This window comes from Candida tropicalis (genome assembly GCF_000006335.3).
Source record: "Candida tropicalis MYA-3404 genomic scaffold supercont3.1, whole genome shotgun sequence".
In the NCBI taxonomy this organism is placed as follows: Eukaryota; Fungi; Ascomycota; class Pichiomycetes; order Serinales; family Debaryomycetaceae; genus Candida; species Candida tropicalis.
Genome location: NW_003020038.1, coordinates 307,983 through 331,898, shown reverse-complemented (window position 1 = coordinate 331,898; position 23,916 = coordinate 307,983). Strand labels below are relative to the sequence as shown.

General features: G+C 31.0%; 12 protein-coding genes across 12 annotated transcripts; 5 read left to right on the top strand and 7 right to left on the bottom strand. All coding sequences in view use genetic code 12, as the record gives it.

The window, feature by feature from the left end:
• Positions 1–780: 780 nt before the first annotated feature.
• On the bottom strand, positions 781–1,302 carry CTRG_00152 (peroxiredoxin family protein; the record flags this gene model as incomplete). The annotated part of the gene is made up of 1 exon (XM_002545325.1): positions 781–1,302. The coding sequence occupies one exon, from the start codon at positions 1,300–1,302 to the stop codon at positions 781–783; it is 522 nt and encodes a 173-aa protein (XP_002545371.1).
• Positions 1,303–1,936: 634 nt separating this feature from the next.
• CTRG_00151 (mannose-ethanolamine phosphotransferase) lies at positions 1,937–2,659 on the bottom strand (the record flags this gene model as incomplete). Its single annotated transcript, XM_002545324.1, has 1 exon — positions 1,937–2,659. The coding sequence occupies one exon, from the start codon at positions 2,657–2,659 to the stop codon at positions 1,937–1,939; it is 723 nt and encodes a 240-aa protein (XP_002545370.1).
• A 312-nt stretch (positions 2,660–2,971) lies between these two features.
• Positions 2,972–7,027, top strand: CTRG_00150 (cleavage/polyadenylation factor CFT1; the record flags this gene model as incomplete). Its single annotated transcript, XM_002545323.1, has 1 exon — positions 2,972–7,027. The coding sequence occupies one exon, from the start codon at positions 2,972–2,974 to the stop codon at positions 7,025–7,027; it is 4,056 nt and encodes a 1,351-aa protein (XP_002545369.1).
• Positions 7,028–7,538: 511 nt separating this feature from the next.
• On the bottom strand, positions 7,539–9,422 carry PGA38 (Pga38p; the record flags this gene model as incomplete). The annotated part of the gene is made up of 1 exon (XM_002545322.1): positions 7,539–9,422. The coding sequence occupies one exon, from the start codon at positions 9,420–9,422 to the stop codon at positions 7,539–7,541; it is 1,884 nt and encodes a 627-aa protein (XP_002545368.1).
• A 5-nt stretch (positions 9,423–9,427) lies between these two features.
• CTRG_00148 (uncharacterized protein) lies at positions 9,428–9,796 on the bottom strand (the record flags this gene model as incomplete). Its single annotated transcript, XM_002545321.1, has 1 exon — positions 9,428–9,796. One exon carries the CDS (start codon positions 9,794–9,796, stop codon positions 9,428–9,430), a length of 369 nt encoding a protein of 122 aa, XP_002545367.1.
• Positions 9,797–10,151: 355 nt separating this feature from the next.
• CTRG_00147 (uncharacterized protein) lies at positions 10,152–11,063 on the top strand (the record flags this gene model as incomplete). The annotated part of the gene is made up of 1 exon (XM_002545320.1): positions 10,152–11,063. One exon carries the CDS (start codon positions 10,152–10,154, stop codon positions 11,061–11,063), a length of 912 nt encoding a protein of 303 aa, XP_002545366.1.
• A 178-nt stretch (positions 11,064–11,241) lies between these two features.
• Positions 11,242–11,880, top strand: CTRG_00146 (uncharacterized protein; the record flags this gene model as incomplete). Its single annotated transcript, XM_002545319.1, has 1 exon — positions 11,242–11,880. The coding sequence occupies one exon, from the start codon at positions 11,242–11,244 to the stop codon at positions 11,878–11,880; it is 639 nt and encodes a 212-aa protein (XP_002545365.1).
• A 141-nt stretch (positions 11,881–12,021) lies between these two features.
• On the bottom strand, positions 12,022–12,759 carry CTRG_00145 (proteasome core particle subunit beta 6; the record flags this gene model as incomplete). The annotated part of the gene is made up of 1 exon (XM_002545318.1): positions 12,022–12,759. The coding sequence occupies one exon, from the start codon at positions 12,757–12,759 to the stop codon at positions 12,022–12,024; it is 738 nt and encodes a 245-aa protein (XP_002545364.1).
• A 410-nt stretch (positions 12,760–13,169) lies between these two features.
• TIM13 (protein translocase subunit) lies at positions 13,170–13,484 on the bottom strand (the record flags this gene model as incomplete). The annotated part of the gene is made up of 1 exon (XM_002545317.1): positions 13,170–13,484. One exon carries the CDS (start codon positions 13,482–13,484, stop codon positions 13,170–13,172), a length of 315 nt encoding a protein of 104 aa, XP_002545363.1.
• Positions 13,485–15,369: 1,885 nt separating this feature from the next.
• On the top strand, positions 15,370–17,814 carry ZCF15 (Zcf15p; the record flags this gene model as incomplete). Its single annotated transcript, XM_002545316.1, has 1 exon — positions 15,370–17,814. The coding sequence occupies one exon, from the start codon at positions 15,370–15,372 to the stop codon at positions 17,812–17,814; it is 2,445 nt and encodes an 814-aa protein (XP_002545362.1).
• Positions 17,815–18,712: 898 nt separating this feature from the next.
• Positions 18,713–19,234, top strand: CTRG_00142 (peroxiredoxin family protein; the record flags this gene model as incomplete). Its single annotated transcript, XM_002545315.1, has 1 exon — positions 18,713–19,234. The coding sequence occupies one exon, from the start codon at positions 18,713–18,715 to the stop codon at positions 19,232–19,234; it is 522 nt and encodes a 173-aa protein (XP_002545361.1).
• A 248-nt stretch (positions 19,235–19,482) lies between these two features.
• ADR1 (DNA-binding transcription factor) lies at positions 19,483–23,589 on the bottom strand (the record flags this gene model as incomplete). Its single annotated transcript, XM_002545314.1, has 1 exon — positions 19,483–23,589. The coding sequence occupies one exon, from the start codon at positions 23,587–23,589 to the stop codon at positions 19,483–19,485; it is 4,107 nt and encodes a 1,368-aa protein (XP_002545360.1).
• Between the last annotated feature and the right edge of the window lie 327 nt (positions 23,590–23,916).

The following is a 23,916-nucleotide window of genomic DNA, read 5'->3' as shown; positions in this document are numbered from 1 at the left end:
TCTGGCAACAACAACAATTGCTTGTCTTTTAAATTGATAAAAAAAAAAACAACAACCCAAAATGAAACTGGTTTTGAATCTGACAACCAGCTCAGAAAAAAAAAAAAAAATTCATGTGCAGGATTTTCTGAAGAGACGCGTAATTTTGGGAAATGATTGATTTTAAGGCAAGTGTTGCAAGATGATGTTTTTTTTACAACTACATCTTCAAGCTCATGTCAGTCATGGTTGATTAATATTCAGAGTTTAATACCCATAACATGCTGGTACCTTCTAAGCGAGTAATTTGTTCCTCTGATAAGATGAGTTTATTGTAGGTTCAACAGCGCAAGATCTAGAGATCATTTACTTGATGTGACACTGGTCCAAGAATATCCTCAGTGCTGTCATATCCACGTATTTACTATATTTGAAACGGAGAATCAACTTCGTCGTTTAGTTAATATCCCAAACGATTACTGTTTTGTACATCAATTGCAACTTCCTTTCAGATCCAACAATTTGCTCACGGGAATCTGTAATTGTAGGTAATACAACTTTATTATTTGCTTGGGTTAGTCACTGGTATTGTAATGAGATTAACAAAACTCCGGCATGTAATTAAACGCATCTCAATTGAAAGATCTACAAAATGTAAATCAAATCCGTAAACATTGAACCGTTGTATTATTCTATAGCATCTTTACCCTGGTGAATTTTGAATCTACGATCATAAATGCAAAGAAGAAATCATTACAATATTTATATATTCTCATTAATCAGACATTACAATTAATCTACTTAGGCAATGTTTTTCAAAATAGTTTCAGCACTTGAAATTTCAGTGAAACCTAATTCTTCTTCACCCTTCAAGTAGGTGATTTCACCGTTTTTAACAACACAAGCGTATCTTTGCAATCTTAAACCGAAACCAACAGCAGACAAGTCAACAACGTAATCTTCACCCAATTGTTTAGAAATAGCACCATTTGGATCAGTAGCGAAAACAACATAGTTTTCTTCGTTGGTGTAACCTAAAGCTTTACCCCAAGCAGCCATAACAAATGGATCATTAGCAGATAAAACAATGACTTTCTTAACACCTTTAGCTTTGAAATCTTCCAAATGTTTCAAGTAATCTGGAATATGTTGTTCAGAACAAGTTGGAGTGAAAGCACCTGGGACACCGGTGATAACAACAGTGTTTTTGTCAAATAATTCTTTCAAGTCCAAATCAGCTGGAGCACCACAAGCACCGATTTCACTCTTTTCCTTGGTGAATGGAATGTATTTTGGAGTAACGTTAGTTGGGAATTGAGCCATTGTTATAGTAATATTGCAATTGAATAGTTAGTTGCTAATTGAACAAATCGAAAAGAAGATATACAAAAAAAAGGAGGGGAATTAAAAATGAAAAAGTCAGAGCAATCGGAGAGATTTTATACTGTTGAGATCTGGTTCCTTTTCTTGAGAGGCGACATCGGAGATAGAATGAAATTTGTTGGAATTTTTTGATGTTTTTTTTTTTTTTTTGCAGTAGTTAAATCACAAAATGAGATATACTCTACTATAGTACACTCTGTCAACTGATGTAAAGTTACATAATCAAACAAGCAGCAGCAATTGAATTACACAGCATTTTTGCCAGTTGTTGTGGGAAAAAATTAATTCTAGGCCTTACAAATCATAAAATTGATGAGATTCACATTGATCACACACAAATGCAAATGAAAATGAAGAAAAAAAGCTGCGCTACGACGATATTGATTAAAGATATGGTTATAATTGAGATGGGAATTTGGAAAATTTCTTTTTTCTTATTCTTATCCTTCTTCAATTCAACGGGTACATGCATTAATAATCATCATGCCTCTTACATTCTCTAACATTTTCGAGAATTTTTATATTTTTTTTTTTTCACCCACATTAATATACACAAACAAATACAATCCGAGGATTATAATTTATTTACCAACACGGATAAAAGACCACCAATGACGCCTCCCAGATATCCGCCTACCAATAATGTGATTGGCCATTGTTGCCAAGGTCTGTCCCAATCCAAAGGAATTGGAATAACTCCTAACCAACACCCACCTAAAGTCAATAGAACCAGTGATAAGATAGTATGATGGAAAATTATTCCATATAAACTATCTTCAGTAAACAATTTCTTGAATTGATTTAAATCTAAATTGTACAATACAATCAATGGACTGAATATTAATAAGGATAAATGCAATGATAAATATAATGTCTTCAATGAATAGTTGTAAATTGGTGCCCCCATTAATATAATGGCCACAAATAAAGGAACTGCCAATATAATACTAACAAAAATACTAGACCCAATTAACAAAGGTACATTGACACCTTTTGATTTCTTAGCTAAATTGGAGTAGATAATATAGTTATAAATTATTTGTATTGGGATATTAGTTAAAAATCCTCTCAACATAACCCCTTCAACATCAGATGTCAACCCCATGTAGAACATTCCTATAAGGATCAAGATATTATGAAATGGAACAACAAGTAAATTATTCTGAAGTTGGGGAACAACGTTGTTGGTAGATTTAGACGATTGTTTGGATTCAGAACTTGATTGATCACCCAAGGATCCATTGGTGATACCTTGTTCAAAGGAAACAGTTTTCTTTATTGGTTTATTATTTGCCATTGTCAGTATTATATCTTTTTCGGGGAAGGTGAACCGGGTAGACAGTAAAGATGTGGAGATTTGTCGTCGATGTTGGTGATTCTCTTTTGTCTTTGATTTTTCTCTCTTTTCTCAATTTTGTTTGTTTGCATTTGGGTTGTCTGGGATTCTGAAAAATTTTTGTCAGTTGGACAGCCCAGCGAGGAGGGAGAAGGAAAGAGAGAGAGAGAGAAAAGAAAAAAAATTAGAGACCCAAATCTTCACCAACTCTATTAGACAACAACAAGACTAGAATACAGTCTAATTTATCCTACTTCGACTTAGAATCCAATCATGGATGCATATCGTGAAATTATAGACCCATCACGTGTTAGTAATTGTGTTGGGTGTAATTTTATATCACCTAAACAAAAGAATTTAATAGTTGGGAAAGGTTCATTATTGCAAATTTTTGAAGTAATTACAACCAAACAATCAACTACTAATAAACCTCATTATCGATTGAAAATAGTGGGTCAGTTTAAACTACAAGGATGTATTACTGACTTGAAACCAATAAGAACTGTTGAAAATCCAAACTTACACTATTTGATTGTCTCCACGAAATATGCCAAATTTTCAATTATTAAATGGGATCATCATCTAAACACAATTTCAACAGTGTCTTTGCATTATTATGAAAATTCTATTCAGAATTCAACATATGAGAAATTGTCAGTTTCAGAATTATTATTAGAACCAACATATAACTCAGTCAGTTGTTTAAGATTCAAGAATCTTCTTTGTTTCTTACCATTTGAAACAATCGATGAAGATGAAGACGACGAAGAAGATGAAGATGACGAAGATAAGGATGAAAATATGGACAAGAATAATGTTGATATAGACAAAGAAGAATCCAAGGAAGGTAATGAAAAGGATATGAACGGAAACAGTTTTGAACCAAGACAATTCTATGATTCTAGTTTTATTATTGATGCCACTACTTTGGATTCAACTGTTGGTACAGTTATCGATATGCAATTTTTACATAATTATAGAGAACCAACAATTGGTGTGTTATCTCTGAAATCTGAAGTATGGGCAGGTAATCTACTTAAATCTAAAGATAATATACAATTTCAAGTTTTAACCCTTGATTTAAACCTGAAATCCACTGTTTCTGTTTTCAAAATTGATAATTTGCCTTATGAAATTGATAGAGTTATCCCATTACCAAGTCCATTAAATGGGGTCATATTAGTTGGATGTAATGAATTGATACATGTTGATAATGGTGGGGTTATGAAACGTATCGCAGTCAACAAATTCACAGGGTTGACTACAGCTTCTATTAAAAGTTTCCAAGATCAATCCGATTTAAATTTGAAATTAGAAGATTCAACTATTGTTCCCATTCCAAATGATCATCGTGTATTGTTGGTTTTGAAGACTGGAGAATTCTACTATATTAATTTTGAATTAGATGGGAAATCAATCAAAAGAGTACACATTGATGTCATAGATAAGAAATTGTACGAAAAGGTAAAACTAACATACCCAGGCGAGGTTGCTGTGTTAGATAAGAATTTGTTATTTTTTGCCAATTCAAGTGGGAATAGTCCTTTGGTGCAAGTTAAGTATCGTGATTCATTATCAGATGCAAAAATTGGCGCACCAATAGAAGAGTCAGACGAAGAAGATGAAACGCAAAAAGCTGATGAAGATGATGACGAAGATGACTTGTATAAAGAAGAGGAAGAGGAAGAAGAACAGAAAAATTTAAGTAAAACTCATATAGAGTTTGTTTATCATGATGAATTGATTAATAATGGTCCTTCAAGTAGTTTTACATTAGGTGTATGTTCTCATGAGCAATTCAAATGTAATTTACCAAATCCAAATTATAATGAAGTTTCTATCATTAGCAACGCAGGTACTCATTCATCTACCAAGTTAAATATTATAACGCCAACTATCCAGCCTCAAATTTCGTCTTCCTTGACATTCTCCCAAGTTAATAGAATGTGGAATTTGAATCAAAAGTATTTAATAACATCTGATGATGGGAATTACAAGAGTGAAATTTTCCAAATTGAGAAATCATATAAACGTATGAAATCTAAAGATTTTATAAATGATGAACTTACAATCAACATGCACGAATTGAATAATGGCAAATTTATATTACAGGTTACACCTAATCAAATTGTTCTTTATGATAACAAATTCAAACAAAGATTCAATTTAAATGAAGAAATCAAGGATGATGAAATTTTGAGTAGTATTTTACGAGACGAATTTTTAATGATATTTTTAGCTAGTGGTGATGTTATGATTTTTGCTATAAACACTTATAATGAATCATATGATAAAGTTGCCATTCCTAAATTATTGGACGATACAATTATAACCACTGGTTATATTACCAATTCTCATTTATTAAACGTTGTGCTGAAGGATGTTAGTACATTACTTAAGAAGAGAAAACATAGTCTGATTAATAGTGTTTCCAACAAACCAAGAAATATGGATCCGCCAAAGACAACTAAACTGAAAACTTTTATATTAGTTACTGGTGATAACCGTATTGTTGCATTCAATAGATTTCATGGAGAAAAATGTTTCCAATTGAATGATGTGGGTAGATTCACTGATAATCTTTCATTAGGATTTTTTGATCCAAATCAACTGACTGTCGATCCATTCATTAAACAAATTATGTTAAACGAATTAGGTGATAAGGTAGACAAAGATGAATATTTGACTATATTGACTATTGGTGGTGAAGTTTATATGTATAGACTTTATTATGATGGAGAAAATTATTTCTTTAGAAAAGAGAAAGACCTAACAATTACTGGTGCTCCAGAAAATGCATTCCCATATGGTACTTCTATTGAAAGAAGATTAGTTTATTTCCCAAATTTGAATGGATTTACATGTATTTTCCTTACTGGGGTTATACCATATTTAATTTTGAAAACTATTCATGCTATACCGAGAATCTTTCAATTTACAAAAATTCCAGCTGTATCAATATCGGCATTTTCTGATTCAAAAATCAAGAATGGGTTGATTTTCTTGGATAATGAACAAAATGCTAGAATTTGTGAGTTACCATTGGATTATAATTATGAATTTAATTTACCTATGAAACACGTTCCAATTGGTGAATCAATCAAAGCAATGGCATATCATGAAGCTTCAGACTGTGTTGTAGTTTCTACTTTTAAAGAAATCCCATATAACTGTGTTGATGAAGAAGGTAAGTTGATTGTTGGAGTAATGGAAGATAAGCCAGCAGCTACTTCATTTAAAGGATCAATTAAATTGATTTCACCTTATAATTGGTCAGTTATTGATACAATTGAACTTGATGATAATGAGGTTGGTATGAGTTTAAAATCAATGGTTTTAGATATTGGATCAAGTTCATTAATTAAGAAATTTAAGAATAAACGTGAATATATTGTTGTTGGGACTGGTAAATATAGAATGGAAGATCTTGCTGCTAATGGGGCATTTAAAATTTTTGAAATTATTGATATTATTCCTGAACCAGGTAAACCTGAAACCAATCATAAATTTAAAGAAACTTTTCAAGAAAATATTAAAGGAGCTGTTACTAGTGTTTGTGAATTAAGTGGAAGATTTTTAGTTTCACAAGGTCAAAAAGTGATTGTTCGTGATTTACAGGATGACGGTACTGTTCCAGTGGCATTTTTAGATACTCCAGTATATGTATCGGAATCTAAAAGTTTTGGTAATTTATTAATTTTGGGAGATCCATTAAAAGGATGTTGGTTGATTGGTTTTGATGCCGAACCATTTAGAATGATTATGTTGGGTAAAGATACGCAACATTTATCAGTTGAATGTGCCGATTTTATCATTAAAGATGATGAAGTATACATCCTTGTGGCTGATAATAATAATGTACTTCATTTATTGAATTATGATCCAGATGATCCTCAGTCAATTAATGGTACCAAATTATTAACCAAAGCATCCTTTGAACTTGCGTCACCGATATCCTGTTTAAGAACATTACCTATTGATGATAATAATTTCCAAATTATTGGATCTTGTCAAGATGGATCATTTTTCAATGTATTCCCAATAAATGAATCAACATACAGAAGAATGTATATCTTACAACAACAATTAACTGAAAAAGAATATCATTATTGTGGATTAAATCCAAGATTAAATAGAGTTGGAAATTTAGCATTAAAAGATAATGATACTAATATTAAACCTATATTAGATTATGGCTTAATAAGAATTTTTGCTAAATTGAATACTGATAGAAAGAAAGCCTTTGCTAATAAGGTTTCAGGTAAATCGGCACTTCAAGATGTTTGGACAGATATAATTGAGTTTGAACATACTTTAGATGTTTTATAGTGTGTATCAATATTGTATAACTAAATTAAATTAAAACAAAATGTATAATGTAAAAAAAAAAAAAAATTCTTTGAATAGATCGTATGGATATGACCATATTGTAAATGGATTTATTTCAATCATTCTGATCGATTTGATGTATTGCATGAGTTAATTTATTATTTTGGGGATGAGTTATACAAACACATGTAGTTGTTACCTCCAACCCCATGCTCATTCGGGTTGATTTTCGTTTGAATTAACAAAATTGCTTGCAAAGATTGATCATCATTTTTGTCTACAAAAAAATTCCTACATGTGATATATTAAAATATAATCATTGGATAGCTGTTAGTTAGGTGAGTAACTTTTATATGAGGCACAAGTAATGAATAATAACAGGTGATGATATATGGACGATTTTAGTACGACGATTGTAATAAATCAGAAAAGAAAAAAATACCTGTATTAAATTCTATATAACAAACGAGAAACTATGGTACACTTTTTTATTTCATGCTCTTAATTATGACTAGATCATAAACAAGATAAAAGATACAATTAATCCAAGAGCACTTGTGCTTGAAGTTAATCCAGCAGCAATACCTTCATATGTACTTACGGCATAACTTGAAACTGAAGCAATTGGTACTGTTGACATACTTGAAATTTGTTCAACACTTGGAGTTTCAGTAACAATATTATCAGTAATAACATTAACTGTAGCTGGTTTAGTACTTGAACTTGAAGAAGAAGAGCTGGATGGTTTGATTGTAGTTTCTGGAGTTTCAGATTCAACACCTTTAATGGATTCTGTAGTAGCAACTTTAGTTTCAACAGTTTCTTCTTCTTCTTGTTTAGTGGTACTTGTGGTAGCAGTAGTAGTTTCAACAGTTTCTTCTTCTTGTTTAGTAGTACTTGTGGTAGTAGTTGATGGAGTTGGAGATGAAGTTGGAATTGATGAAATTGGACAATAAGTGGTATAAACAGTTTCTTCACTTGTGTAAACTATAACACCAGTAGTTTGTTCAGTTTCATGACATTTATCATTTGAACAAGAAGTCACAGTAAGAACAGTAGTACCGTATTTAGTAACAGTTTCTTCGGTTGATAATGATTTAATTTCAGTAGTTGTTTTTGGTTCACCTGTAACAGTATGGGCTTTTGTAGTTCCTTCAGTAATGGTTTCTACGAAGGTACTATGAGTTGAAGCTTTTTCTTCATCTTCTTGGCTTGATGGAACAGCAGCAAGTGTATTTGGAACAGAAGTTGAAGTAGTAGTAGTAGTAGTAGAAGATGATGATTTCTTTGCTGTGACAGTAACATATGGAACAAAAGTAGTATAAGTAGTTGTATCAGCAGTAACAACTGAAACACCAGTAGTGTAAACAGTTTGATAACATTTATCATCAGCACAAGAAGTGACAGTAATAACAGTAGAATGAATTTCAGTTTCTTCATCTTCTTCTTCACCAGGAGTAGTAATAACAGGAGTTGGAGTAGATGAAATTGGACAAACAGTAGTAACAACAGTTAAAACACCATCGACAGTAGTTGTGTAAGTAGTTAAACTTTCAATATCGGTAGTAACATGACATTTGTTTTCTGAATCACAAACGGTTTTAGTAACGTGAACGTAGTCAACATCAGTTTCATAGTCGTAATAAATTTCATTTGATTCTGATTTTGATTCAACTGGAGCAGCAACTGAAGACGCAACTGAAGTTACAGAAGATTCAACAGGAGTAACAACAGAAGATTCGACTGGAGTAGCAATAGAAGATTCAGCATGTGTAACAACAGATGATTCAATCAAGGTGACAACAGAAGATTCAACAGGAGTAGCAATGGAGGATTCGACTGAAGTGGAATCAGAAACGCCTTGACCAAGACCAGCAAGAGAACCACCATTAGTAGATTCTTCTTTAACTGAAGCAGAAGTTGATGTTTTTGTAGTAGAAGCAGTAGTGGTGGCTGGGACAACAGTAGTAATAACAGTTAAAATACCATCAACAGTAGTAGTATAAGTAGTTAAACTTTCTAAATCAGTAGTGACATGACATTTATTATCTGAATCACAAACTGTTCTTGTAATTTCAACATAATCAACATCGGTTTCAGTTTCATATTCGTATACTATTTCATCTGATTCACTAGCGGAAGAAGAAGAAGAAGGCAATACGACATCAGAAGAAGAAGAATGTAAAGCAACTTCAGGATTAGAAGATGATGAAATAACAGTACTATTTTGATAGTATGGAGATGAAGCTGATGGAAGCACCGGAGGATATGAAGAATATATGGATGAAGAACAATCGGAATGTGTAGATAATGTTGTTGATCTAATAGTTTCTAAATCTGAAGAAACAGCAATTGCAGTGGATATTAACACTGAGTAAGGTAAAATTGATTTCATTATAATTAGTATTGTGTTTGATTAATTGATGAACAATATGAATGGGGGAATATTTGTGGATGGTTGGAATTAAAATGGGAAATTAAATTAAATATATTAATGGGTAAATTAATTAAATTGGAATTGAAGTTGAAGTTGAAATTGAAAAAAAAAAAATAGAAGTTATTACCCAAAAATCGGATAATCATTGGTGTTTTATATATCAGCATGATCGAAGACGAAAAGGAGGGGCAGGACAAAGACAAATACATACAGTCGTAATATTTCATCAAATTGATGGAATCAATATGCTGGTTGATGCAGAGTTCAACAAGTAATGCAAAAAAAAACTGACTAAAAAACGTTGAGTATGGCATATTTTGCATACATTGCATACAAAGATGGGAACAAGGCTGGTGGTTCAATTTCAATGTTGCGAAAATGGAAAAACTCACTGGCTGTCCCAACCAAATTAGGAATTTGATGCGGCTGTGACTCAATTAGGAAATACCGGAAAAAAGAAGAAGAAGAAAAAAAAAATAAGAAATGATCCACTAACAATTTTTTTTTTACGTCGATACATTCTCGTTCCATTCGGCTTATTAATTGCCAGCCATCTTTCTCCTTCGACCCCAATCGGGATTTGTTTAATCGATTTACAGTAACTGCAATCGACTGATATTTACAACAAGCTGTCCACAAAATAGCAATAAAAAGGTCATCCAAAATAGATATTAGTTCAAAAGAAACATGTATCTCAAGTCATCATCTTGGTCATCATGGCTTTTGTGTTTGATGACATGCTTTGTTGGTTTAATTGCAAGCATGGAGACCAATCAAATGTCTATGATCGAATTTGACGATAATTCAATTCAAGAGACGTTAGAACAGTCAGAATATTCATTGATTTATTTTTATTCCGATTCATGTAAATATTGTCGAAAATTTGATCCTACATTTGAAAATTTAAGTATCTTATATAATAATGATAAAGAGAGATCAAGATTTCAAATCTTGAAAACAAATGCTAGATTTAATAAGAAATTAAGTGAATTATTTAAAATATCAAAATATCCATCATTAAAATTATTAGATTATAAAACCAAAAGAATTTATGATTATGAAGATGATCGAGATTTACAAAATTTGATTGGATATATCGATCGTAAATTAAACATCAATCCAAATTATGACAACTTTAATACCAAAGTCAAATATGTAGATGATATAAAGGCGTTTGAACATGAAGATGATGACGCAAATGAACAATTGGTATTTTTCATGGCTGGTTATTTACCTGGTTGGGAAGATTACAAATATCCGGCTCATTATATTCATCAATTAGCTTTAGATTATAACACAGTTGAAGTTATTGTTGTTAATGTTGAAGAATTGAATGATTATGAATTATTATCTAAATTTGGAGTAAGTCAATTCCCAACTGTCGTATATATTAAAGATGAAAGAATTAAAAGTTATTCAACTAAGGAAAATGAAATGAAACTTGTAAAAATTAAGGAATTTATAGAGAATATTAACAATGAATCTACTGGTTCTTGGAAAGATATTCAATTCATAGATACAAAGCACCATGAGATCCATCATGACAATGATTATAATGATGAAGAGGATGATGAAATATTTGAACATATAGAATTGTAGAGGCAATACACACACACATACACATACTTGGTATAGACACGACATATCATTTTCTACCTGTGACGTGTTTTCTTAGCGAAAGAGATCGTAGTGAGAGCAAAAAAAAAAAAAAAGAAGAGAGAACAATCTTCCTGTCTGAATCAACATCAATTATCCAACCAACTAATAACCATCAGCAATGAATATCTTTCGATTTGTCGGGGATCTTTCCCATTTAGCCAGTATATTTATATTATTATATGCAATTGAACAAAATAGATCTACCAATGGGTTATCTTTAAAGACTCAAGCATTATATGTTGTTGTATTTTTAACAAGATATCTTAATTTATTCACCAAATTTTATTCCATTTATAATACATTATTAAAGATTGTTTTCATTGCTTCGTCAATTTATACAGTTTATGTTATGGTTTATAAATATAAAAAACCAATTCAAGAAAATATTGATACTTTCCCAACTAGATTTTTAATTGGTGGTGCAGTGATTGCCAGTTTAATATTTACTCATAAATATTCATTTGGTGAAGTAGTTTGGTCATTTTCTTTATGGTTAGAAGCTGTTGCTATTATTCCTCAAATGTTTATTTTACAAAAAACTGGTGAAGCTGAAAATATAACCACTCATTATATTTTTGCTCTTGGAATATATCGTGCTTTATATATCCCAAATTGGATTTATAGATATTTTGCTGAAGGTCATTTTGATTATGTTTCTGTTTTATCTGGATTATTACAAACTGCAATTTATTCTGATTTCTTCTATATTTATTACACCAAAGTTATGAAAGGTAAGAAATTTGAATTGCCAGTATAAATCAACTACTCCCATAACAGAGACTTGATTTCAATTTGGAAGGTTTGTTTGTATATTTTAGTTTTATATAAAAGAAACTTGTATTTTGTTCAACAAATTGCTATGTATGTATGTATGTGTGTGTGCGTGTGATGTTACTAACTAATCTCTCTTTAATGGGTAATATTCTGTTCTGATACCATCTTTCGTTACAATTTTAATTTCTAAACCATCACCAACATAAATATGTCTTTCACCAGCAGATGTAAATGCATCCCTTACCAATTGAATAACTTCCTCTAAAGATAAATATTTCAAAGGTTTCTTTTCTTTTCCATCAGTTCCAGGAACAAATTGATTTTTGAAATTGACTTGATTATCCAAAAATGGCATGATTAAACTAGCAGCAGCACCACCTGCTCTACATTGTTCTCTTTCATATGAACCAACAGGATCATAAGAATATACAGCACCTTTACCTTCTTCATCTAATCCAGCAATTAAAGTACTCACATAAAATGGGAAAAATCTTTTACCATATAATAAATGTTGAATATATCTTGCTGCACTTTTAATAGTTAACTTTTTACCACCATTGTCAAATTTATACCAAATTAAAGATTGTTTAAAACGATCTATTAATGCAACTCCATCAGCTGCAAATCCATTGGCTGTCATTAAAATATCATCTCCAACATCATGAACTTTTGGTTCGTATCTTGATTGTATAGAATAACCAGTGACTTGTCTTGTATCACCTGCTAATACTGCAAAATCTTCTCCAGCAATTCCTAAAACAGTACCACCATTATCAGAATATGGATTAAATCTATGTTCAATTGGTACAGATTGTATTTCAGCTGAATATTCAGATGCTACTGTTGTCTGTGCAGATGCCATTGTATATAATATGTAATTGATCTAACGTTGATTACTTTAACTGTTGATATCGACTCTCCAAGTCGCCACTAACAATTTTTTTTTTGTTCTTCTTCTTTTTCCTCTCGTTTTTGTTCAAATTTGGAAATCAGAAAATTTTGGGCGCACTTGCACTACCATCAAGAGGAAATATATACAAGTATTGATACAGAGAAACAAGACAGATGATGAATATGTGTATTTACAATAGTGATAGGAATGGCAGGGAAGGGTGGATAAAGTACAAGTAACTATACAGGAAAGAAAAATGTAACAAAAACCAAGTAAAACATTAAATTAAGTCAACGTGAATTTATCAACTCAGTTAATAATAACAACTTTTAATGAGTAAAATCCTTGGGGGCAGGAAATATCTATAGTTTCCAAATGATTTAATGATTTTGTTCTTGTTGAATTCTACCAACATAAGCCTTTGAAATAACATTCCAAGATCTCATGTATTTTTCTCTACATTGAGCAATACAAGTTAATTCATTTGGAGATAAAGTATCTTTTGGAATTAAAATACATTTTTCAAAACAATTTTCTGTTATTGTTCTAACCAATTCAGTTGCATTAGCAGCTGCTAATTCTTGACTAATTTGATTTTGAAGTTCTGTTTTAATTTGTTGTGATTTTGATGATGCTGGGGAAGTGGATGCATCAGTAGTAGTTGAAGATGAAGATGATGAGTTCCAAAATGCCATTGTTATGTATGTGAGTGTGTATATATATATTTAAAAACCCTTTGAGATATTAATCTAATAGAACTAGTCCCTGTTGATTTTGGTAAATGTTGTATAAATAAGTTGGTTGTGTCAAATCAAAAATTTTCCATTAACAAAAAAGAAAAAAAAAAAATTGAGAAAAAAATAAAAAACTGACAAATTTGTATGAACATTCCTAATTGGGAACATAATGAGGCTCATTTTTTTTTAGTAAAAATACAAATACACAAAAGTTTCATTTATTACAATTAATCTTCCTTTTTGCAATCATTGGTGTGAATTGACAGAAATAATATACATCCATTCAAGACAAATAATAATGGTCGATAGCATGATACACAAGAAAAAAAAAGAACTCATGCATGTATTGAGTGATTCAATGTGTACTGATATTGAGAATCTATTAAAAAGTTGATGACACTTTCTTAAACAAGAAAAGAATAACGTACCAGAAAGAGGACCACAGTTTGCAATTGATTTTCTTAACTATATTTCATATAGGTTGTTGATTTAACTGAGGAAGTAGTCAACAACAACATAAAAATGTTGAGAACAAAGATGTTATAATAAAATTACGTTACTTCTTGTTCCCCAAGAAAGTATAATGTTGTGAATATTAATAATATTATTTGCATTATCCACCGGTATTACTTTAAAATGAAACTTTTTACTAAAACCCTTATCGATGTAATCACTTTTTGTTTCCATTTATTAATATGCGTAATCTTAATCTAATTTCTCATTATATCTACTACCATTCTTTACAGCGTTCAAGCAAATTGGTCAAACAATCTTGTATTAAATAGCTCAGTTATTCACTCATTAACACAAGTTTCAAGAATAACTCCAAGTACAAAAAAATAAAAATAAAATAAAACAATAAAAGGACCAAGAATCAAGAAGATCTTTAATAGATAAGAAAAAACAAAACAATCTCATTTCTGATATTCAAAATTAAGATATTTTCCCTTAGGTTATACCCTACTGTTGTAGAAATCAAGCGAAAAGTTTTCAATTCTTGGGAAAAGAGCAGGATTTATAGGCATATTATAATCGGATTTATTATTAGTGATTATTATTATCAGGTCTATATCAAAAGAGGAGAATAAGGACAAGAAGTCAAAATAAAGGGGATGAATATAATATAAATTGAATACAAAAATCGAGTCTCGTCTTCAAACATATCTCCGGGTTTTAAACTCAAATTAACTAGTAGACGGTATCAAATTAGACTTGCTTTCTGTATATGATATCATTAAAGTTTAATTCAAACTTTGCTTGGACATGAGAATTAATTCGCCTCATCTGTAACTTCATATCTTGACTCTATGCTTTCTAACGTAGTTTATATATTATCTTTCCTTTTTTTTGTTTTCGCTATTTCATTCGATTGGTTGCATTTTGTTTATATATTTTATTTTTCACCAAGAAACCAATTGGTAGTGCCAGTTCTATTTTATTGTTTTTATTTCTTAAAAGTTTGAGTTTTTTTTTTTATTTTTAAGTATAAGGAATTTATAGTTTTAATGTTTTCAAGAGTTTGATTCTTTTTGTAATATGAGGGGGAGAGAAGGAGGAGGGCAAAGGAAAGGGAATTGATAGGGAAGAAAAAGGGGATATAACCTTATTACTATTTGATACTACTCCCCCCCTTTGTGTATTTGCCACATATCATAATTTAATATTTAAGTAACCAAGAAACGCACATTAGAACTAACTTATTGATAAATTCATTTACCAATTTTAAAGTGACTATTACTTGTCATAATCATATTGAATTAATTTCAATTAAGTCACCACCCTCAGTATAGAATTCCCTGAGACGGAACAGGATTTAGTTTTTTATGTTTTCAATTTTTCAATCATGGAGATTGACTTTGATAAAAGAACCAAAGTTTCAAAAGCTTGTGATTATTGCAAGCAAAGGAAATACAAATGTACTGGGATATCACCATGTGAATTATGTACTAGAAAGGGAGTTGAATGTAAATTTAGTATAGTAGATAAAAGAACTTTACGTCGTACAAGTAAAAGAAGAAAAACTAAACAAGATATGAAAATTGATTCTGATGCTCAAGATGATAAAGTTATAATTCCTAATATTTCCAAGCCTAGTAAAGATAATGATGATATTGATGTTGATGATTTGAAATTACTAAGTAAGAAATCAAAAATCCCATTACAATTTCAACCAATTATAAGATTTCCCTTACATAAAGTTGAAGTTCAACCAAATACAGATCAATCATCTACGCCAGTAGCATCGGACTCTTCAACGCTTGCTCCACCACCCGCAGCACCGGCAGCAGCAGCACCACCACCACTACAGCAGTCAAAAGGTAATTCAGAAACACGCGAACCACAAAAAGTATTATATGATTCACATGGAAATCTACGATATGTTGGAGAAAGTTCACCGTTATCATTTTTATTTGAATGCCGAAACATTTTTCAAGAAAGACTTGGACCAACTCAATTCTCATTAGAGAATGAATCATTGGATGTAATTTGTGATCCCGAAGAGTATCCAGAAGCTATTAAAATCCCATTACCTGATCGAGAACTTGTTGAAGATTTATTTGAATTATTTTGTATTAATTTAGTACAAGCAAGTTATTTCATTGATATAAATTATTTTAAAACATATACCATAAATGCAATTTATCAAGATTTTAATCAGTGTAGTCCAGGCCAAATAGCAATAACTAATTTGATAGTTGGAAATGGATTATTATTTGCAGAACTTAGCAATCATCCAATATTACAAAGATTAACTTCATCAGAAATGAAATCTTCAACTTATTTTGATTATGGATATTATTTAACTAGAACATATATGCATTTTGGACAGCTATGGATAGTCGAAGGATTTTTATTAGCTTACTGTTATTATCAAGTTAGACTTCATAAGAATACTGCTTGGTTGATGTTGGGTATGGCAATTAGAAATGCCCAATCTATTGGATTACATCGACGATTTATTAATGAATCTTTTAACGATTATAATTATGTTGTTCATAGAAGACGACTATATCGATCATTATATATATTGGACAGAATAACCTCATGTTTATTGGGTCGACCACTAATTATTGATGATTATGATTGGGATGATTATGATAATGAAGATATTTTCATTAAAGATGAAAATGGCGAAATTTATCATGACCCAAGGTATGAAGCAATGATTCATGAATGTAAAATTGCAAGATTAGCTGGTAAAGTAATTCGGAATTACTATCTTGAAGGTGTTTTAAATCCATTTAAAGCTGAAAAGTTAGCTATTGAATTGAAATTATGGAGTTTGAATTTACCTGAACATTTGCAAATTGATAAATTATTCATTGAAGATTCTCAAGATCTGAAAATGCAGATTAAACCCGGATCTTATTTTGATAACAAGATCCCTATGGTTATTATGCATATTTGTCAATTATACTGTATTGTTCTTGTTGGTAGACCATTTTTCATGTATCTTATATTTAACAAGAAAAGGCGAAAGAATATATTGAATAAACCAAAAACTAAACAAGAAATAGCCATGAAGAATTTCATTGCCATTACTGTTAAATCATCATTATTAATTGTTCAATTGGCTGATAAATATATTACTACCCTTAAATTCAAAACGGCAAGAATAGAACTGCATGGCGTAACTCATGCTGTTTTGATGGCATGTTTAATCACTGGATTATCAATACTATATCTTGAACATAACAGATACACATTTCAAGATGTTTATTATTCATCTAAATTAATGAAGTTTTTAAATATTGGACAAAAAATTTATAAATTCTATGAACAATCAAATCCAATGTCTTCAAGGTTTGGTATGATTGTTAGTCAAATGCAACAAGCTTTGATGGAGAAATTTAATTTAGATATAGATGGTAATAAAATCAAGAGCAGGAAATCAACCTCCAAAAAACATCACCAACATCGTCATCAACAACAGCAACAACCGAAACAAACAGAATCAGTGCTACCAGTGTCTACGAGAGACGAACAAGCTAGTTATAATCAAGAGGAGAGTTATGAACAAGTACAAGAAACCAATCAAAGAGTAAGTAATTTAGGTGGGAATTTATCGGAAACTCAAGAATTACCATTTGATGAAGATTATGTTAGTTTATTTGAAACCTTTGAAAATCTATTGAATCAATCAATTGAATATAATCCAACATTGACAATCGGAACCTCAGCAAGCACCATGCTGCCACAAACTACAAATGCTTCATCTTTACTGTCAACTAGTGAAACTTTGAATGAATTTATGTATAATCCAGATATGCGTTATGTATTTAAATGAACTTTGATTAAATATACAGTTGAATGATGTAGTTACGAGACAGCTCTACAATGATCACGAAGAATCAAAATAATAACGATAACAAAAACTTATGTACATTAATAAAATATAGACATGTGCTAGAATGATATTAAAATGTTAGTACAACAACGGAAAGAAAATACCTCCCAAAAAACAGTGACACATTCTAGGTATAACCATAAATATAATTCTGGAAATCTAACACTAAATAGTTGATGTATATAATCAAAAGGAAAAGAAAGAACTGTATTAGTAATTGGAAGAAGATGTAATTTTTTTTTTCCAACAATCAAAGAGAGAAAAAAAAAAAACCAAGAATATCACGTGATGTAACAACTAATGGAACACGTGCTACGAAAGAAAAACTAAAATATAGCCTTGAATCAAGGGATGTGTATGATTAAAGTATAATGGTTATGATGTAACCACGCTGTGATGTTAAGAAGAGAGCCAATATGGATAATTGATTGCTTTCGTTGGTGTGTTGAGTATTTGTACAACTCCGATATTTCGCAATTTACAATATAGAATCAGGTCGCGGGTATTACTCCGCTGTATTGGGAATTTATTCCCGTCGTCGCTGTTCTCTGTCTCCTCCTCCTCCCCTGAAAGTAAAAGATTGAGATTGCTGCGTATGACATGGATCATCGTTTAAAGTTCACTTTTTTTTTTTTACACCCAACAATAAATATCTCCCTCTGAGTTAGTAATCTTTAACCCCCCCTTTTTCCATACACCAATTATATAACCATTTTCCTTCATCCCCTTTTTTTTTTTCCAATTTACTCTATAAATATCAACCAGATTCTCCTCTTTTTATCATTAAATTATTTTCATCAATTGACTCTTTCTTTCTTCTTTCTCCACTATTATAACAATGACACAACAATTCCCAACTAATATTAATCCAAAATATATCCCATTTTCAAAAGAAAACAGTGCTATTGCATCATGTGGAAATCCAATTGAATTGAATTTAAAACAATTATTTAAAGATAATACAGTAGTTGTTACAGCAGTACCAGGTGCTTTCACTCCAACTTGTTCTGAACAACATATTCCTGATTATTTAAAACATTTACAAGATTTTAAATCTAAAGGAGTTGAAAAAATTGTGGTTTTATCAGCTAATGATCCATTTGTTATGGCTGCTTGGGGTAAAGCTTTAGGTTATACTAATGAAGAAAATTTTATTGTTTTTGCAACTGATCCAAATGGTGCTATTTCAAAAGAATTGGGTGAAGATTATGTTGCTGATTTATCAGGTGTTGGTTTTGGTTTAAGATTACAAAGATACGCTTGTATTGTTAAAAACGGTGAAATCACTTACTTGAAAAGTGAAGATGAATTAGGTTTCACTGAAATTTCAAGTGCTGAAACTGTTTTAAAGAAATTGTAATGCTTTTTATAGTGAATATACACATATATCTGGTATAGTTCCAAGAGATATCATTGACATGTAACTCATTTGTAATAAATGAAATAAAACCTTTATTAAAGATAAATAAATAAATAAATAATAAATAAACTATACATGTAGTTATATATATAAAAGACAATCAATAAATAAGCATTATAAATACAAAAAGACAAAACAAATAATAATTAGATTTTCACCATTCAAATTAAAAATAAGAATCATTCCTTTTAATTACCATTATTTGAACTAGTTATTCTGGATTCATTATCAATAATAAATTTCCTGATTTGTGATAAAGAATTTCCCAATTTTTTAAAAATACAAACTTTAATATTTAAATCATATAAGTAATTTAAAACAACTTCTCCCATTTTTAATATATATAATGTTTTCTCTAATCCATTACTTCCAGATAATTGACCATGTGTTTGATTAGGGGTATGTTGTTGTTGTTGATCACCTCCATTATACAAGTACAAATTTGTGAAATCTTGTTCTAATTTTACTGATACCGGAGTAGAACTAGTGCCTGCACTAGTATTTGTTGTAGTTGATGATGATTGATATTTCAATTTAAGGAAACTTTCAATTCTATCCAATAATTTAAGAACCATACTGTATCTATGATTTAATTCAAAAATCAAATCAGTGTTGGTAAATGGCGATAAGCTATTATCATTCTTCTTCATTATATAAACAGAAAATATTGAAAGCACCGTGAAAACATGGAACAACATTTGAGAATGAATTAAATTATTTGAAGTATCAATTTCGTCTGAAATTTTAAATTGAATATATTTTTCAAATTTAGACAAGCTATCTTCCTTGTTAAACATGGCTTTATTAATATCTTCACCTTCATAATTATCATCATTCAATGAAAATCTCTTTTCCTTCCCTTCATTAGTGAAATTAGTCATATTCAAATATCCGAAGTCTGTATCAAATAATGACAATCCATCATCATTAGATGTCAGACTAGCATCTTCTACTTTAAACAATCCCAACTTAAGAATCATTAAACAACAATCAACAATTTTTAAATAGTCATATTCATTAACAATTCCATTGCTTCCTCGAGTGCTATGCTCTTCCAACAATCGATGGTAATTCTGTGACAATTCGTCATAATTTCTTAACCAACTTTGTTCTTTAACCAATTTAAAATCAATTAACGACGAAATCTTTGTGTAATTAGCCAACATAGCATAGTCAAGTTTCTCCATATCTTGGTGTTGACTGATTTTAGCAGAATTGACTGCACCATGTGGGAAAAACTTAGTCAATTGATCAATAATTCTGAAAATATCAACTTTCTTCATCTCTTGATATTGCTTGACTTCATACAACCCATGAATTAAACAAACAAAACCATATTTACTTAAATGTGATAATTGCTTCCCTATTTTTCTTTCCAAATCTGGAGTGACAGTTTTATCTGGAGTACCCGTTTTGGTTAAATTTAACAACAACTCTTTAAATACAATAGGTTCTTCATTCAAGTAATCTTGCAAATTTTTATCGGTCTTCTGTAAATTGTATTCTTGGAATTCTTGATAGTTTTTGAAATTCCAAATAGCATCATCACTAGTATTGGAAATTGCCAATTTTTGCATATCATTGACAGACAAAGTCAATGGAACATTATACAACATCAACAAGAAATTAGTCAAACGGTAGATCATAAACACAATCCTGGTTTGGGATTGCATATTAATATTATTCTTGAATTTCATTTCATCATTAAATGTATTAGAAAATAATGAAATACCACCATTACCGTTTACGCCAATATCTCCAGTTGATATTGTTGTTGCAGCAGTAGTAGCGGTAGAAGAAGAATTTAACTTGTTATATATCTCTTCATCTTCACCATTGATTGAAAACAATATTGGTCTATTATTCTTGATGGAGGTTTTAACCAAGGAATTCAATGCATTCAATTGACGGATAACGATATAAACATTATTCTCATTATCAGAAAACAACCCATAAATAACAGATAATGTAAGCGACTGAATCAACCACAACGGATTAACCGATGAACTAGTTTCTTTATTATCTTTCTTGTCATTTTGTTGCACATTGGTCTTTCTACTTTCCAAGTAAATATGAATAGTTCTTCTAGATGCCTCATAAAGATGCTCTGAATCAATTTTGTTGTTTGCCAATAAAGCACCAATAGTAGCCACCAACAATGGCAAACAAACACGTGCACTTTCATTACAATTGAGTTCATTACTAGTCATACTCATAATTTCGTATTCATTCAATTTTGAAGGGTGAATAAATGGGAAATGATTTAAAAAGACTTGTGTGAAGGTAGTTAAGTAAAATTCCAATTTTTCATTTGATGGAATTGTTGGTGTCATTATACCACTAATTGGATATTTACCTAGCGCTTTATTAATCAAATGTCTCATATGATTAGTAAATAATTTATTGCTTGAATAATTGTGCAATTTCATCTTATTAATCATAGCCTGACTTAAATGCTGATGATGCTGTTGTTGTTGTTGTTGTTGACCAATCGGTTGTTGCTGTGGTGGTGATTGGAATTGTTGACTAGAAGCCTGTCGCAGGAGCGGGTGATTTGGGGAATGTTGTTGTGGCTGTTGACTGTCAAGATTTAACAATTGATTATGATTAAGAGTACTACCTCCAAGTTGATTGTTTTGTGGTGGTGAAATTACATTAGCTGGGGAATTGTAATCATTTGCCGACGAAGGAATAGAAGTATTATCACCTCCATAAAATGAGTACCCACCGGGCATAAATCTAGAAATGGTATCTTGTCCAATATCATCAATATCATTGAGAAAATTCAAATCAAAATTCATATTCTCATTATGGTTATTATTGTCGGTGTTCTTGGTAATATCTTCCATGATATCGTCATCAACTTCTTGTTTAATAGGAGTCAATGCTTTAAACATATGATGAGGACGTGAATTTGCTCCAGTTCCTGAAGTGGATGAATGTCCAACAGATTGATCACCAGGGAAACTGAGCATACTTTCAGGAATATCATAAAATGAATATCCATAAGTTTCTTCTTGAATAACTTCTGGTTGTCGTGTTGAACTTAATCCATTTGTCAAATGATGCTTGTGTTGGTGAGCAGCGACACCGTTTTGTATTTCTTGATTGCTGATCGTAGCTGTCGGCATCAAATATGAACCATCAAATGGAGTGTTGAGACTGTTGAGACTGTCAGATCCACTTTGTCCCATATGTGTAGCTGTTAATGTAGAAGGATGAGAGAATGAGCCATGCTGACTAACATTCATTGGTGGGGTACCATGATCATTATTTGTTGATATTGATGATTGACGAAGTAATTTTGAAGCAACAGTAGAATCAGACATTCCTGGAATACCAGGAAGAGAGTTTAACCATGTCATTTCATTTTCAAAAGAAGAAGGAAGGAATTGGGGAGTTGAAAATTCAACATTATCAGGTTGCGGATATACATCATTGAATTCTGGAACATTAATTGCATAATTTGCACCCGATTGTGCAGAAAATGAAGCACCTCTTCTTTGTCTTGTTGGAGTTATAGAAAGTCCCACGGTACCAGTATTACCTACAATTTGGGAATCAGCAGCCTTTTTACGATGATCAAATACTTGCTTCTGTAATGAATTCTTTCTAGTTGGGTTGGATGTAGAGATTGAAGAACTCTTTTTGTTTGAACCCTTTGATACTTTTGATTTGGTAGTGTTTGGTTTTCCATCAAATAAATTCAAATTAAACTCTGGAGGAGGGTCCAGTTTCAGTTTTTTAGACTTTCCTGAAGTTGACTCTTGTTGTAATTCCTCTTCTTCATCTTGCATATCATCATCGTCATCCTCGCCATTTTGCGAACGCTTGATTGATTTTCTTCTTAATCTTGTTATTGCGTCAGAGCAGCCTGCGTGTAATTTTTGTGCATGTCTTAATAATAAATCTCGACGACTAAATTTACGTTGACAAACTCCGCAGCTAAATGGCTTCTCTTTAGTATGAGAACGTTCATGCCTTCTTAAATGTTCCAATCTGGCAAATGCTCTGGTACAAACTTGACAAACAAATAATCTTGGTTTACCTGATGGAGTTGTACCAAACGCTGTCAATTCTAGTGGGATATTTTTTGATTTTTTTGAAGTTGTAGAATTGGTTGAACTACTAGCAGACATAGCAGTGCTCGAGGCATTCTTTGATGATTTTTTCGATGATGAATTACCTTTGGAATTACCTGCTATTGAATCAGTCGATTCAGACATTGATAAAGATGCTGCTACGGTAGAATTACTGAAATGATTGGTGAAGTTTTGATGAATTGGTGAAATCATTCAGATTTTTTTTTTCTTCTTTTCCGTTCTTATAAAAAAATTTGGGGCTTGTGGTTCTTTGTTTTTTTCTTAGGCGTACAACAGAAAAAAAAAAGGTGAGATTCTCTTTTCTCTCTGTCTTTCAGGTTCTGTGTGACTTTATATTTATATTTTTGTAGACTTTTATTTTTAAAACCGTCAACCAAAAATAATGAATGAAAAGTAAATGTTGATGAGTTGAATCTAAATGGATACGGATAATAGATGAAATCAAATGTAGAAAAAAAAAATGAACAAAAACCAAAAAAAAGAAGATTTGGAAGATAGTTCCTAAAAAAAAATCGATCC